The sequence below is a fragment of the Psilocybe cubensis genome, chromosome 6 (genome assembly GCF_017499595.1).
Source record: "Psilocybe cubensis strain MGC-MH-2018 chromosome 6, whole genome shotgun sequence".
NCBI classification, from domain to species: Eukaryota; Fungi; Basidiomycota; class Agaricomycetes; order Agaricales; family Agrocybaceae; genus Psilocybe; species Psilocybe cubensis.
This window is the reverse complement of record NC_063004.1, coordinates 410,580-424,586: the sequence shown is the minus strand read 5'-3', so window position 1 is coordinate 424,586 and position 14,007 is coordinate 410,580. Positions and strand designations below refer to the sequence as shown.

At 44.9% G+C, this 14,007-nt stretch overlaps 6 protein-coding genes across 6 annotated transcripts; 3 read left to right on the top strand and 3 right to left on the bottom strand.

Annotated features, from left to right (window-relative positions):
- Window positions 1-582: 582 nt before the first annotated feature.
- On the top strand, window positions 583-1,254 carry JR316_0006682 (AP-2 complex subunit sigma; the record flags this gene model as incomplete). The annotated part of the gene is made up of 6 exons (XM_047892428.1): window positions 583-606; window positions 655-714; window positions 763-834; window positions 883-1,003; window positions 1,053-1,105; window positions 1,153-1,254. 6 exons carry the CDS (start codon window positions 583-585, stop codon window positions 1,252-1,254), a joined length of 432 nt encoding a protein of 143 aa, XP_047747710.1.
- Window positions 1,255-2,864: 1,610 nt separating this feature from the next.
- Window positions 2,865-4,097, top strand: JR316_0006681 (uncharacterized protein; the record flags this gene model as incomplete). Its single annotated transcript, XM_047892427.1, has 2 exons — window positions 2,865-3,776; window positions 3,843-4,097. 2 exons carry the CDS (start codon window positions 2,865-2,867, stop codon window positions 4,095-4,097), a joined length of 1,167 nt encoding a protein of 388 aa, XP_047747709.1.
- A 1,787-nt stretch (window positions 4,098-5,884) lies between these two features.
- JR316_0006680 (Hydrolase tropI) lies at window positions 5,885-7,010 on the bottom strand (the record flags this gene model as incomplete). Its single annotated transcript, XM_047892426.1, has 6 exons — window positions 5,885-5,997; window positions 6,063-6,167; window positions 6,225-6,364; window positions 6,420-6,472; window positions 6,532-6,692; window positions 6,749-7,010. The coding sequence occupies 6 exons, from the start codon at window positions 7,008-7,010 to the stop codon at window positions 5,885-5,887; spliced, it is 834 nt and encodes a 277-aa protein (XP_047747708.1).
- Window positions 7,011-7,396: 386 nt separating this feature from the next.
- Window positions 7,397-8,909, bottom strand: JR316_0006679 (uncharacterized protein; the record flags this gene model as incomplete). Its single annotated transcript, XM_047892425.1, has 10 exons — window positions 7,397-7,667; window positions 7,723-7,893; window positions 7,948-7,982; window positions 8,042-8,239; window positions 8,297-8,376; window positions 8,434-8,489; window positions 8,546-8,570; window positions 8,627-8,648; window positions 8,716-8,791; window positions 8,854-8,909. 10 exons carry the CDS (start codon window positions 8,907-8,909, stop codon window positions 7,397-7,399), a joined length of 990 nt encoding a protein of 329 aa, XP_047747707.1.
- A 1,981-nt stretch (window positions 8,910-10,890) lies between these two features.
- Window positions 10,891-12,010, top strand: JR316_0006678 (Electron transfer flavoprotein subunit beta; the record flags this gene model as incomplete). The annotated part of the gene is made up of 6 exons (XM_047892424.1): window positions 10,891-10,940; window positions 11,010-11,085; window positions 11,142-11,160; window positions 11,225-11,684; window positions 11,741-11,748; window positions 11,802-12,010. 6 exons carry the CDS (start codon window positions 10,891-10,893, stop codon window positions 12,008-12,010), a joined length of 822 nt encoding a protein of 273 aa, XP_047747706.1.
- Window positions 12,011-13,206: 1,196 nt separating this feature from the next.
- Window positions 13,207-13,611, bottom strand: JR316_0006677 (uncharacterized protein; the record flags this gene model as incomplete). The annotated part of the gene is made up of 1 exon (XM_047892423.1): window positions 13,207-13,611. One exon carries the CDS (start codon window positions 13,609-13,611, stop codon window positions 13,207-13,209), a length of 405 nt encoding a protein of 134 aa, XP_047747705.1.
- Window positions 13,612-14,007: the final 396 nt, after the last annotated feature.

The following is a 14,007-nucleotide window of genomic DNA, read 5'->3' as shown; positions in this document are numbered from 1 at the left end:
CTTATATTTTGAGGGTCGTTGATCACGATATATGTCCGGTTTTTGGATCGACCTCGGCGGTCCTGCAACTTTTCTGTCCGGATTTTTGGAACGACATTTTGCTCAAAATCTGGGATTTCTGTCCGGTTTCGGAACGTCCGAAGGGGTCGATTTTCAAAATTTTTGTCCGTCCGACGGAACGTCCTCTGGGCCTATTGTCAGGGGTCCTGTGTCCTTCCACAAGTTCACTATCTCCAGGGGCAAGTGTAACCATAGCTTCTAAAAGCCTCCATTTCTCATGCCAAAGATTCTAATAATGAACTCGTTTTCATGACCAATTCGATATCAAGTGTAAGACTTGGATTTCGAAATAGCCTGTGTATGGTTACGCCGCGGGGGGTGTTACATGACGCCGAGATTCTGAGTTCTATTTTTGGTCAGTTAGTCTAAGTATAGTAGGCCGGGTCAATATATATAGTGCATACGTAATCTGTTATTTGCATGAGGGGATATTGCCAAACAAAGGTGTCTCCGACGTCGCTGACAAACGCGACGACGACTTGGAACTCAACCGCCGCAAAGCCACCGTATGAACCATCTAATATGATCAGGTTTATCCTCGTTCAGGTGTGTCACACTCCACATCATGGCGTACGCGCTGACAGTTAGTGCCAGAATCGCCAAGGGAAGACAAGACTGTCAAAGTGGTATGTTCCGTACGATGACGATGAGAAAGTGAGCACCAGATTTGCATCTTCATTTATTGGTACTGAACGTGCAAAGGTCAGACTTCGCGGTGAAGTGCACCGGTTAGTTGCACCGCGCGACCAGAAATATCAGTCGAATTTCGTTGAGGTTTGGCTCAATCCACCATCGTCAAAACAATCGTTGACCCCGGTTTAGTTCCGCAATTACAAAGTGGTCTACCGGCGATATGCAGGTCTATTCTTTTGCTTATGCGTCGACGACAACGACAATGAATTGGCGTACCTTGAAGCCATCCATCTTTTCGTCGAAATTCTAGGTGCGTATGCGAATGTTAGTCAAGTCAGTGCCTTACATAGTTGCGTCAGATACCTTTTTCGATAATGTGTGTGAACTGGACTTGGTTTTCAATTTTTACAAGGTGTGGATTATTTTAAATTTACCTTTTCTTTGACTTATTCGCACCAGGTGTATGCTATCCTCGACGAAATATTCCTAGCCGGTGAAGTCGAAGAAACAAGCAAAGATGTTGTTCTATCACGACTGGAAGAATTGGAGAAATTGGAGTGAACAAATGGAGTTCGTCTTGTTATCTTCCGTGGATTTTTCGATCATATATTTCTGAAATGAATACCCAGGCTATTTGAGCCCACCAAGCAACTACATCTCTACCCGTGCGAGATCTTAGCCTTGACAATTTATAACGATGAAATTGGAACTTGAATCCGCCGTTGAAATTCCGACCGATGTCCATCCCATTCCCATCCTCCCGCAATTCGTTCTTCTCGATAGGAGCTCAGGAGATATTTTTTCATTCAGTTAGGTGGAACATGGGCATTGTCATTAAGTTGCTCCGAATGCACCACAATGTCATCGTATCTTGCCTTTTAATTTTACACCTGGTCTCGAGAGCGCGCACTTGCCCAATAAAGGAAAAATATGTGCACGTTTATGAACCCCTGGAATAAATTTTCTCGAGTCTGTGCAATTACTTGTACCAAATGGCAACCTTTACTCATACTTTCGTTCTAAATTAGGGGGTACAATGCGAAAGCTTGGTTACTTCTGACAGGAGAAACATCGGGAAGCAATGAACTGATCATGACGAAACGAAAGTTTATTTCTTTCGAATCCAGTTGCTGCTTATTACCAACCCATCCCCAACGACTTACGTGACTGAATCATGCTTCGCTAGTAAATGTATGCATTTTTGTTCTCTGTCGTCATCAGGGACAACCCTCGACCTAACTATTTTTCTTGCGAAACAAAGACAGGATAATCAAATTCCACAACCTTTCTATAGCCTTTTTTCTGCTCAATTTTATCCATATATCTAGATGTCTCACGAGCTACTTAAAGATATCGGTCTAGGCACCAGAATAGGGCTTTCTGTAAGCTGCGGAACATCACAAGAACGGTTATCAAAAGCAACAGTCCCGCCGTTCAAATGTGCCGAAGTTGGTTCTCGATGCGCTTACATGTCTTTGCCATACGCAAAGTGCAATCCTGCGAACCCTAGTTTGACAAGACGTAGAAACTTGCAACCAGTTGCACCGTTGAGCCAACCATCGCCGACAACGCCGCCATCGTCCCCGAGTTGCGCATGGCACCCACGTGGCTACATCCGTATCTCTCAGTTTTTGGCAGAAACGTACTTACCGCACCAGGTAACCTGTTTACCGCCTGACGGACGAACGAGAGAGTGTTGTTGCCGAAAAGACCTTCGCCTTGGGAATATTCATGATCAACCCGGAGATCCCCCTCAGACTCCGAAATGCCCCCGTCTCGGATTTCCACGATGGTTCCTTCCACATAAATACTACCTTCGGAAGCGAGTCGCTACAGTCTATTTGTCTGTTACGACTTCTATTTTGACTTTCTCCTTGACCATTGCTTATTTCTTTCCATCGTCATCGCACGGCGTGGCGTATAAAAAGGTCAAAGGTAAATTATCTTCAGTCTATCGAGGTACTTGGTGCCTCCCATCAGATCTTCACTCGGTTGATATACTTCACGTCTTTTATTCCCTTCTCTCAGTCAACGTTTACTCGTATAGTTCATTTCTAGCTCCGATTGGTTTATATTTCTCATTGTGGAGTTGGTACGTCTTATCAGCTTTGTCACATTTCATTTCGTTGACGATTCTCGACGCTACGAATCCAGGTAATGCTCCACTTTGTATGGAACTGACATTAGAGGCCTATCGAAACATTGTCAAAAATGTTGGGAATCGCGCCGATATCGCTTCCTTATGTAGAGTATCCAGAGGTTTCAAGCGTGTTGCAGAGCGTGCCCTGTATAATACGCTTTTCATGCGGAACGACGAAGAGACGGTGATTCTATGCAACACTCTGGCCAATTCGCCGCAGCTGGCCGTCCACGTTGATGCTCTTACAATTATGTTATCCGACGAAGAAGGAGACGACAGCGAGGGTGAAGACGAAGATATCGACGAATCCGACGATGAGAAACTGCCCCCTGTTGATATGGATTGGCATTCAGTTGCTCGAGCTTTGGAGAAGACGGTGTATCTTCGATATCTTAATATACATATCAACAATGGTACGACATCTGCAGTTTCCTGGGTTCTCGAGCATGCCACCTTCCAACTGCGTCGGTTTCATTCTGACTTCGATTGGGACCAAGGCCTTGTACGTTTCCTCAACAAACAAGGCAAACTAGAAGACTTGTACATACAAGATTATAGGGATATTGACGACTCGGCTACGCCAACCACATCGGAACCCCTGCCATCACGATCTCTTAGGTTGGAATCCTCATCCATCCCCCAGCTCTCTACATTGGAATGTACATTCTCCGAGGCAGCCATGGCTCTGGTACCCGGTCGCCCTGTCACGCACCTCAAAACTTGTTTTTCGAGGACAGAACTCGATGCCAAGAAAAAGGAAATGAACGACCTCTTGACCTCCACAGGAGCATCCACTTGCCCCATGAGATCTCTCGATATCGCCGATTCATCCTACACCGAGAGATTTTCGGCAATCTTGCTCTCAGCCATCTCAGAAAGACGAACATTAGTGCGTGAGCTGCGGCACCTGGGAACCTTCGTTCTTCCCATAGACGGTAGAGAAGTACGCTTTGCATCTTCGTTCGTGAGTTTTTAATGAAGCTAACAAACGTTGCCCGTCTTCTTTCAGCGCCTCCAATTCTATGGTCTGCTTATGCGATTTCCCCAGATCCGTTCTATTGAGCTGGAGGTCTCAAATTGGCAACCACCACCATCTTCTCCAGCTGCCCTTAGAGCGCTCGCCAGCGAGTTGCGCCTCTACAACCCCACGGTCACCAAAATTGTTTTTGTTCACGACTTTGACCGGAGTGTGGTCACAGCGGTAAAAGGTATCTGCCGAGTGGATCCAGAGATCAATACGGATCTGTTATGGAGAGAAAAATAGCGTCAAAAACCTGCGAACAGACGCGGTGTTCTGCCTTTGGCCTGGATCCGAGTGTTTTGCAACCTTTCAGATTTCCATTTCCATCACGATTCCTTTTATACACTCATGCCCCTCACGATCTCTTTCACCCTTCTGCTATTCCTATCATACTTCGCTCATTCTTGTTATTCGTAAAGTCGTTCGTATATATTGATAAATTCTGACTTTTGTAGCCTTATACTTTCCCCAGATGTAACATTATAGCCAGTCGCTTTTTATTGTGTAGCCTTAAGCGTTTTGTTCTGTTCTTATCCAATGTAATGTGGTCCCCGACACCTGCGATTTATCTGTCATCTGCGGTCATAAGACATTGGGCTACCAAGGTTAATTCTTCCTGACTTGGTAGCATCCGTGTCCACCGTTCCACCATAATATTGGTCTCGAGTCTCGAGAATATAGAATTTATATTGAATCGCTTAGCAATTGACTGTTCAGGAACCGAGGGGGTGTTCTTCAGCGATGATGAACGTGGCACAGCCGTCGGATGTGGTCAGATGTGCATGTAACCCACCCTCATATAGTCCCAGCGACTATGCATTGTGAGAAATCCCATTATTTACGGTCCACTATCGTCAAAATGCCGTAATTTGGCGTTGCCAGCTTCGGTATTGTCTCCACGATTTAAGCAGATGTGTGCGCCATAGATTACAAGTCCACCAATTGCTATTTAAGCCTACGATATATACCAATAATTTGGAGATGTTGGGAATAGTCCATTACTCAATATTCCCCACACTCAATATGATAATAAGGCTTAAAAGCTACATTGGATTCCAATACGGTAAAACAAGAGGAAAGTATCACTGTTCTAAATATGTAAGTCGCACTAGTTTCATAAATTGGTTGAAAATTGAACAACTCATAGAATGACCAAATTTCTCGTCGGATAAGGTTGGAAAGATTATTTAAAGCAAGGCTAATCAGGTGCGTCGTAAACATGAGATAGGCATGGGCAATAAATGCTATATATATCACAATCCACGAGTCTGGGTTGAGAGTTGCCTAGTTTTCAAACGTACGGTGATGTTCCAAACCTCCAAAGGTCCTCAGGTCTATGTCAAGTCTGTGTGTATTGTAGTCCATGCCTTTCTAAGAACTAAAGCCGCAATCTCCGCTTGCTACTTATGTATTTTTATCACATTTATTGCTATGATTCGAACTCTGTTCTTGTACCTTTGATTTAGAGCGAGAACCTGGCCTGTGATCACCACATAGTCATTTGTCAATTTAAAGAGCTCCAGATCGTTCATTTACCCATGTCACTGTTCTTCTGGGAGCATCGCACTGGTTTACCGCACGCAAATATTTCTGATAAATGCTTCACAATAGCGGTGTTCACTACTTATCGCATGAAAATCCTGATCCGAACGCAGCCATGCTTCATCATCGTGCGTTTTCACAGGCAGGCTCTCCCACTTGAGATATTTCTTTCTCGGCCGGAGACATATATATCGTCATAAACTGTCACCTGTGGAACGTGGCTGGAGCCGGACTTATGGTCCCTACCTCATTGCGCAGTCGATTGTGACTCTGCATCCAATCCCATCGTTGTATCAAAAAAGCACAATTGTTAAACGGGGATAAGAAGCGAGTTTCTGGACCGATAAGGCAATATTAGGCCACTCGACTCGTGTACATCATGGAAATGTGTACTTATATTAGCGGTATATGGCCGATATGGGCTAATGATGAGCAGGTCACAGAGTGACATTAAGAAGACACGAGAAATGACGAGGACTAGCTTCTTATTAGACGAGTGTCTTCTTGAACCACTCGACTGTCTGCTCAAATGCTTGCTCGTAGGCTTCTTTAACTTCCGGAATGTTGAGATTAGGGCGTGCAGCGAATCCATGTGCAGTTCCTGCCAATGAAGATAAAAAGCTAAGTATTCAACCAGAAGTCATAAAGATATTTAAAGGTGCTAACCTTTATAATCTTTGAATTCATACTCTCTGAAATCTTCCTTCCCTTTCTTTGCGGATAGAATTGCTTCGACTTGCAAGCGCTTTGAGCGGGGCCAGAATATATCGACTGGCACAGTAATGATGGGTTGGTAAACTTCTAGATGCAACGAATTTTGTAGCGTACCATCTGCGCATGCCCAAGTTGTGGGTACCTTGATAGCCTGTGCTTCACGTATCGGGAATCCGGCGGGATGACATATGACAGCGGCATCAACCAGGTTTGTGCCCGCAAAGCGGACAGCCGTGGCGCCACCAAAGCAGTACCTACGTGTATTGCTGTACCAAACATCGTTTCATATGCTTGTTAGAAAATGCTCACCCTACTACTCCTAACTTAGTATAATGTTTCTTCTCTTTTAAGTCATTTATGAACTATGAAGAATTAACTGTCGTTGACTTTGAACTGCACACGGCTTATAAAGGTAGCTCACCGAGGTGACTCGCTTATCAGCCACAGCTGGCCTGCTATGAATGAAGGCAGGGAGACTAGGAATACCGGTGAACAAGATGAACTTGATCCAGTCCAGTACACTCATTGTCTTGCTGGCGCGATCGGGTGTTCTCAGGTCATCAACTGGAACAAGTGGCCTCCCTAAGCACAAAGTTTCTAGGGTCAGCGTTGCATCTTCGTGGCTGATAAACACGGACCATCAAAGTAATCAGGTATCCAAACGTCGCAGTTTAGCCGGTTGGCCAGGTTATCCGCGATTATCTTGCAGTTCTTCAATGGCAAGCCAAATCCATCTGTAAGCAGAATGATGGCGCGTTGTGCGTCTTCTGCAGACGTGGCAACCTCATTTGCATCGGCTGACCTGGGACATGCATGGTAGGCGCCTCGGAAGTCTTTTTCAATTGTTCCTGCTGGATCCCCTGGCAGAAGAAAGCCTTCGATACATTTAGGACAGGACATTTGGTATTAATAGAGGAAAGAATTGCAATTCTATGCTTGAATATACTCGTTCGTTCGGATGAAAGGCCCAAAACAAGGGTGAGAATGCTGTCACACATTCACGTGATCGTGAGCGCACGCGTAGCAGAACGATCCTGGCAACACATTTTTGCACTGCGTCTGGTAATGGTTGCTCAAGTCAAGGCAGCGTAAGAGATTATTCTCTGCGCTGGATGAATGCACACACCCCAAATTCTACATTGCAGTGGTATTGGCCCAAGCGCTCTTCTTAAAAGTTCAACAGTTTGTGTTGACTTGTTCTATCAAATGATACATGGGATGTATACCTATAAGGTGTTACATAGAAAATTCTTTGCACAAAAAATATAGTGTGTGAATATATCTAATTATACAGAATGAGTGGCGTCTATGTTGAAGACCATGTCCTTGGATGTTGGGACTTTCCCATATACTTCTAGGTTAATTTCGGGTGTCTCCAACTGGTTCAAATTCTGACTACCAGTTATTGCTGATGACTCCCATCTCACAGATTTCACTGGTGATATCAGAGTGGTACGTCTCTTCGGCACTCTAGAAGTGTATTGGGACTGATTCTGTGTGTCCCTCAAGTTGAGTACTAGCCGGCAGGATAGGATAATCTCCAACATAATCGTCGGACTGTATTCAAAGTCAGTAAGAGATGTAACATTTCCATGATGAATGGAAAACGTACGCAAGATTAACATCGCGTATGCCCGGGGGAGCCGCGAGAAAGATAATCACGTTTACAATGTTCATGGTGAGTATTGCAAAAAAGTACAACAAGCCATCGTGCCAAATTATGTCGAATAATCGAGTGTTCAATTGCTCCCTCCAGAGACCATGTGCCTTCCATGCGGTCAACCTTTAAAAACGCTTCGGTATAGATTTAAAAGCAGAAAAAACCGAATCAACCTACACGAACGTCAAAGTGTCGTAGAATAGTGGTACTGTCTAATAACAGTGAATGAATAAGATATAAGCTCTCTATGAAGGAAGTAATAGTTACTGACCCAATAGGTGACTTGCCATCTAAACTGTGCAGAAAGCGACCCACAGGGGGGAGGTTGAAAATCGGGAGGTAGTCCTGGGACCCCAAGTGGTATCGTCGGTGGAGGATCGATACCACTAGTCGCGATAGCACCAATAATGATTTGTCCAACGAGGATGGATACAAGGATGAGGGCCAGAAGTTTGCTTTGGGAGTATAGCTAGTGTGGTTACAGCGACAATAAGTATTCTGGTTTCATAATTCCGAGACGACCTACCGCGTACACTCTCGCTCCAAGAATCACCTGAGAGAGGACAATGCTAATGAGGCCGCCGATAGGCTCAAAGAGATAAATTCCTGTTTTAGAAAAGCATAAATTTATGAATCGTGATAAATCGCATGCGAAAAACATACGACGACACGCGGAAGTAGACCAGACGTCAGTTGACATTGATACAACTAACGCAAATCTGAAAATAAGAAATTACACTTGCTACCCTTTACGTTCATTAGGATCAAAGCTCACTGGATAAGCCCGAAGTATCTGTTGGCTGAGTACCTATGAAGTCAACAAATGACTGAAACTCAAGGGCAGTGATGGGCTTACCTATATACAAAATGCTGAACCACTACAAAGGGAGCGGGTACTTTTAGCCTTATGGATTGAAAGAGGATATACCAGGGTGATTTACATACATTCTTTGGCCGGCTCCAAATCAACGAACGCTCTTTTGGCAAGCATACAAAAAACTCCCAACCGTAGATGCAGAATCTGTAGTACAGAAGTTAGCGACATTAGATACTTCACGATACATCATAATTGGATCTACTAACGCTCCGGCTGCCCATATCAACATCGCTTGTCCCTGCTTTGGACTTGGATGCTCCATGTTTAGTGGTCTTTCAAGTGGACCTCCGGTCAGTCCATTCGGTATAGTATTCATTCTAACAAGATGATAGGACTCGGGAAGAGAAGCATAGGAATTGGATGGCTTTTAATTTAAGGGTAATTATGGGAATCTCGCTTAGTAGGTACTGGCAAAGATCACATCTTGTCTTGCGAACAGGATGGCCGATTGGTCATTTTTCTGATAGTTGTGAGCCAAATGTTGCGTCTTAATCTCGACCCAGCCTCTTGAATGATTGTGGCAGACTGTACCAACCCGTTCGGGACTAAACCCCTCAGGAGGAGGATGTCCTTTTGTGGTCGTTATGATCATTGATCATTTCTTTGGTGTAGTCTTGGTACAGGTTTAAAGGATTGTAGTTAAGTCTGCTATGTATACACTGTGTAACACTGGTCTAGATTTGAACGCAGGAAATGGTAACCACAGCCTGAAAGATAGATGTAAAGCGTGCAGAGCGGTGGACAATTAATGGGACCTGTAAGGATCACAGGTGCTCTAAAGTGGACTACACGCAACGTCACGCACAGTCAAAAGGTCGAGAGTCATATTACGTTGAAGGTAGCGAAATCTTCTCAACCTAACAACTTTATCTGAACTCAGTATACTGTGAGAATTCTCTGACGTGTTCTACTTTTGTTCCATCAAATCCATTCCTATTTGATGAGTGAGAGCAAACATCTGTGTCTGTTGATTGCAGATTTAATAAAACAGAGATCACTGCTTGGTCACTGAAAACATGAACTATGGAGCTTGAGAATCAGAAGTATCAGAACATGTCATCAAACGGATAAAGCATCGAACGATGGAACATAGGCAGAGAGTGGGTTAGAATCAGAAAATGATACATTGTTCCGGGATTCCTGGAGCAAAACGATTCAGAAAATAAATTTCTGATATCGTTGGTTAGCGATGAGTGGAGCAAGCGGATCCAGATACTGGATAATTGATCATAAGCGACTTATTGAAGATATAGTTGACGAACTAAAGGGGTCAAACTGTCAAGAAATAAATCAAGGCTAGATAGTGCTTCACAGAAACCGGAGTACCAAACATCAATGCATCAAAAGCGTTGATAAGAGCTATAGGCCGATAGAGTGCTGAGTGGTTCATTGGACATCACGAGGTGAATGCATTGCTGAGAGGCTCGGCCGTGCACATCTCGAGGTCTTTATATACGCAATCAAGCAGCAAGCTCAGGATTGATTGGCAATCAATAAAAGGATAACTAGAAGGAGTCAGCCTTTTCGTTTTAAACCGAAGCATTAGGCACATATTATCAGCATCATGGTGCACCTAACACCTTGGCAAATAGTCTGTCACTGACGAGTAGTCTGCCTTGATGTAGCCGTTCAGGACGAGACTTCAGCTTCAATTCCTCTGCACTTCCCACGCCTATGCGTTTAAAGTGGTAAACGTAGGCTATGGTAAAGGAGAGCTAAGTCAACAGACACATATTACTGGCCTTACCGTGGAATTCTGTGGAATTGCGATGGAATTGCTGTCGGATCCCGGAGTCGAGTAGGAATCTAAGGGTGTTTCGATCTTGCTGATTTCCTTAGTGAAATGGGTTTATATAGCATGCTCGTCGGATGTATCTGGGAACTTGGCGTTTAAAAAACAGAAAGCGGGAGCAAAGCACCATTGAGGAAGAAAAAAGAAGCAGATCAATGCAGCTTCCAAGGTGCCGCATCGAACAATCACGTGGTTTATTTTCTCGTAATATTCATTCAGAGGAATATCTTTGTGAGAAACAGCAATAAATCCTTTTTTTCTCCTTTTTAAGTCCGTATTTTTTCAATGATACTTCTGGCTCGAGGGGTGATGTTATTATTGAAGGATCCAGAAGGATCCCCACAATTAACACAATTTTAGAAATATCACGTGCCTGTACCAATTGAACTCCGACGAAAACACCGGCAGAGGGCGGCTTGAACGCATCCGGAGCTCCCTTCCATCCACCACCATGAGACCGTCAGCTATTCGTTTGCTCAATATCCTGGTCCCAGTGAAGCGGTGAGACAGCATATAAGCCTTCTATCTAGCTTAGGCTAAGCATATAATGTGAAAAAACGCGATTTTTAGGTCTGTGGACTATGCTGTCAAGATCCGCGTCAATCCTCAGCAAACTGGAATTGACACCAATGTCAAACATTCGATGGTATGTTCAACTTGCAATATATCTATATCTTAATGAAACTCATCATAAAACAACAGAATCCTTTTGACGAAATCGGTGTGTCTTGAACGTTAGATGGGACACCACTGCTCATGCCTTCTCATTTCGATTTGCCCCACAGCCGTTGAGGAAGCTGCGATCCTTCGTCAAAAGCACAAGGACGCCGTGAAAACCATAAAAGCTATCACAATCGGACCTTCAAAATCTGTGGATACTCTACGTACAGCGCTCGCAATGGGTGCTGATTCCGCCATTCACGTCGAAATCCCTGAATCACAACCGTCACCAGAGCCCCTTGCCGTGGCCAAGACTCTCCGTGCAGTCATTGAACGCCAAAACTCAGCCGCCGCTAGCGATGCAGATAAGATTGACCTAGTGATCCTCGGGAAGCAGGCTATTGATGACGATCTTGGTGTGACGGGTCAGATGCTGGCGGGCTTGTTGGGATGGAGTCAGGCAACGTTTGCGAGCAAGGTTGATGTGGATATAGCGAAGAATGAAGTGCTTGTGGTTCGGGAGATCGATGGCGGTGGGGAGGAGATTAGATGCAAGCTTCCCATGGTTATTACAACCGATCTTCGGTAAGTTTTGTGTATTTATGGTACAGGGACATGCTCAACTCTTTCCTTCTAAATAGTCTCAACGGTGCGTTCATCGCCTATGAATGCTAGCGAATTCACTAATCACTTGCTTTCTAGTTCCCCGCTATGCGACGCTACCGAACATTATGAAGGCCAAGAAGAAGCCAGTCGAAAAACTTTCCCCTTCGGATCTTGGTGTTGACTACACGCCTCAGCTCGAGACGCTCAAAGTCACCGAGCCTCCCACGCGCGTGGGCGGAGGGAAAGTCTCCAATGTTGACGAGCTATTGGCGAAGCTCAAAGAGGCTGGCATCCAAGCTGCATGAAACTAATGAATGGAACGCACATGTTTTTTTCATCATACCATACCCTTGCATTCACTCCCGGACCATAATCATGCACTTTACACGGCATACATACCATATAGTGGCTCCCCATGCGAAACTCGCGTTTATGTGGCGCTATCTGTGAGGTCTAAGTTATACCATTCAACTTTCATATGTATTAAACAGTCAATTGGCTTATTCCGCGGTGTATTGAGCTCGATGAAGGTACTTTGATCCGAGTTTGAAAGCAGATTATTTATATGATGCCAATCGCGCTTGAAGACAACTTTCAGGGAGGAGGCAAGTCGTCTCATATTTATTGGACTTGTGTGTTGGAAGTCCCAACAACTCCCTTCAGCGAGCCATTAATCGAGGGGAAGCTTCGAGGGACCGCTTTGATATGATGGCTACGTCCATTGTGCGTATCGATATTTGATTTCAAAAGAATGCATCAGATTCGTCTGAGCTGAGCGCCATCCTTCTATAGTACAACCCGTAATCTGTAGACTCGGTGTACGATGCAGCCTCGGAGTATATCGTTGCATCACTGGTGTCTCCGAATTCATCTGTGCTATCGGCCTTTTCTCCATGAGATACAGGGTCTGCAATTGCGGATAACTAGTGCAAGAGCTGTCGAATCGAAGTCTCCTTTCTATGAGATGAATGGTTTTTCCGGGGAATCTTGTATTCCTGACCTGCTGATACAATCGGTTCGCAGATAATGGTATCCTGTTGAGTAATTTTCTTTACTTTAGGGTGATTTCGAGAATATGGCGAAGTTCGGAGTGGCTCACGTCAAGTAAGATGTCAACTAAACTTCCAATTTTTCTACCTGTAGATATATCTGGAGTTGCCTCAGCGCGGTGCTGTTTAAAAATGCGATCAGGGGCGTCCTCCGTATCGTCCGGATTGCTAACAAACAGCCGGCGCAACTTGAGATCTTGCATCCTGCGGATTAGGTCCTCCGAATTTGTCGCCGATCGTTCGATACAGTCATTGACGGGTGACAATACCCCCTGAGTACCATAGTGGCGCTGTTTGACTGTCAGTGAGTGGTACTTGGACGTTGCAGTACTTGTACTGGGCGCTGGTGCTCCCGCTGTTGCTCCACTGTGGCTGTTCATCCAGGTATTGTATCTGAGGATGAGATACGATTTGATCTCCAACAAGTACTCTACGACACGTTTACTTCCCTGTCAAGTTTGATTACGATTAACAAGGACACTTAGTATAGCATGGAATGGTAGGCTCGCCGTTTCAAATTCATCAGTCTCCAGTATCGCTTTGTATTGACTGTGTGCTGGAAAGACGTCGAACAGCAGGCCAGCCACTCGAATGAGCTGGAGAAACTTCTCTTCCAGCAGCCTCTCATCCACCTGACCAGTGTATATCTCTATTAGATCCTCCAGCTCCAGATGACTACATGCGTCGATAAGGTCTGCAACTGCTTTAACGGAATTTGTCAGTTCCAGATTACTTGCCTGAGCGTGTATCCATTCGTCTAGATTGGCACGCTCTACAAGTTCTGCGATGGACGATGGCCTCTCCGCCCGAGGAAACAATTGTGGTTTCTGTGTAGGCATAGTGCGCTTGTTGACCATACGGATAGACTTGCGATCAAGAGATCAAGGCCAAAGACGCAGTGAGATAGTAAGTGCGATGAATTTTGTTCGGTTGCACTGTTGCTTCTTAAAAGGCTGGAAAGACTTTCCACATTGAATGCTATGCTGAAAGCAGTGGCTGCGGTTGACACCATGGGATCTTGCTCTTGGCTAAGGGTTTGGTACACTTCCTGTCAAACTGTGCCAACATACAGGAGGACTAGGGCAACTGGTGTTAAATATGGCTGTGCCACTGGGCAGGGTGTTAATTCAAATTAAGCGCCGTGAAATTTCCCAGGCGGGTTGCGCGTTCTTTTGGCTGCCTCCAGTATTCTGACTGCCATTGAGTCATTTTCTTGCATATTTTGCGTGCTATCTGTGCGTAATGGTTTGGGC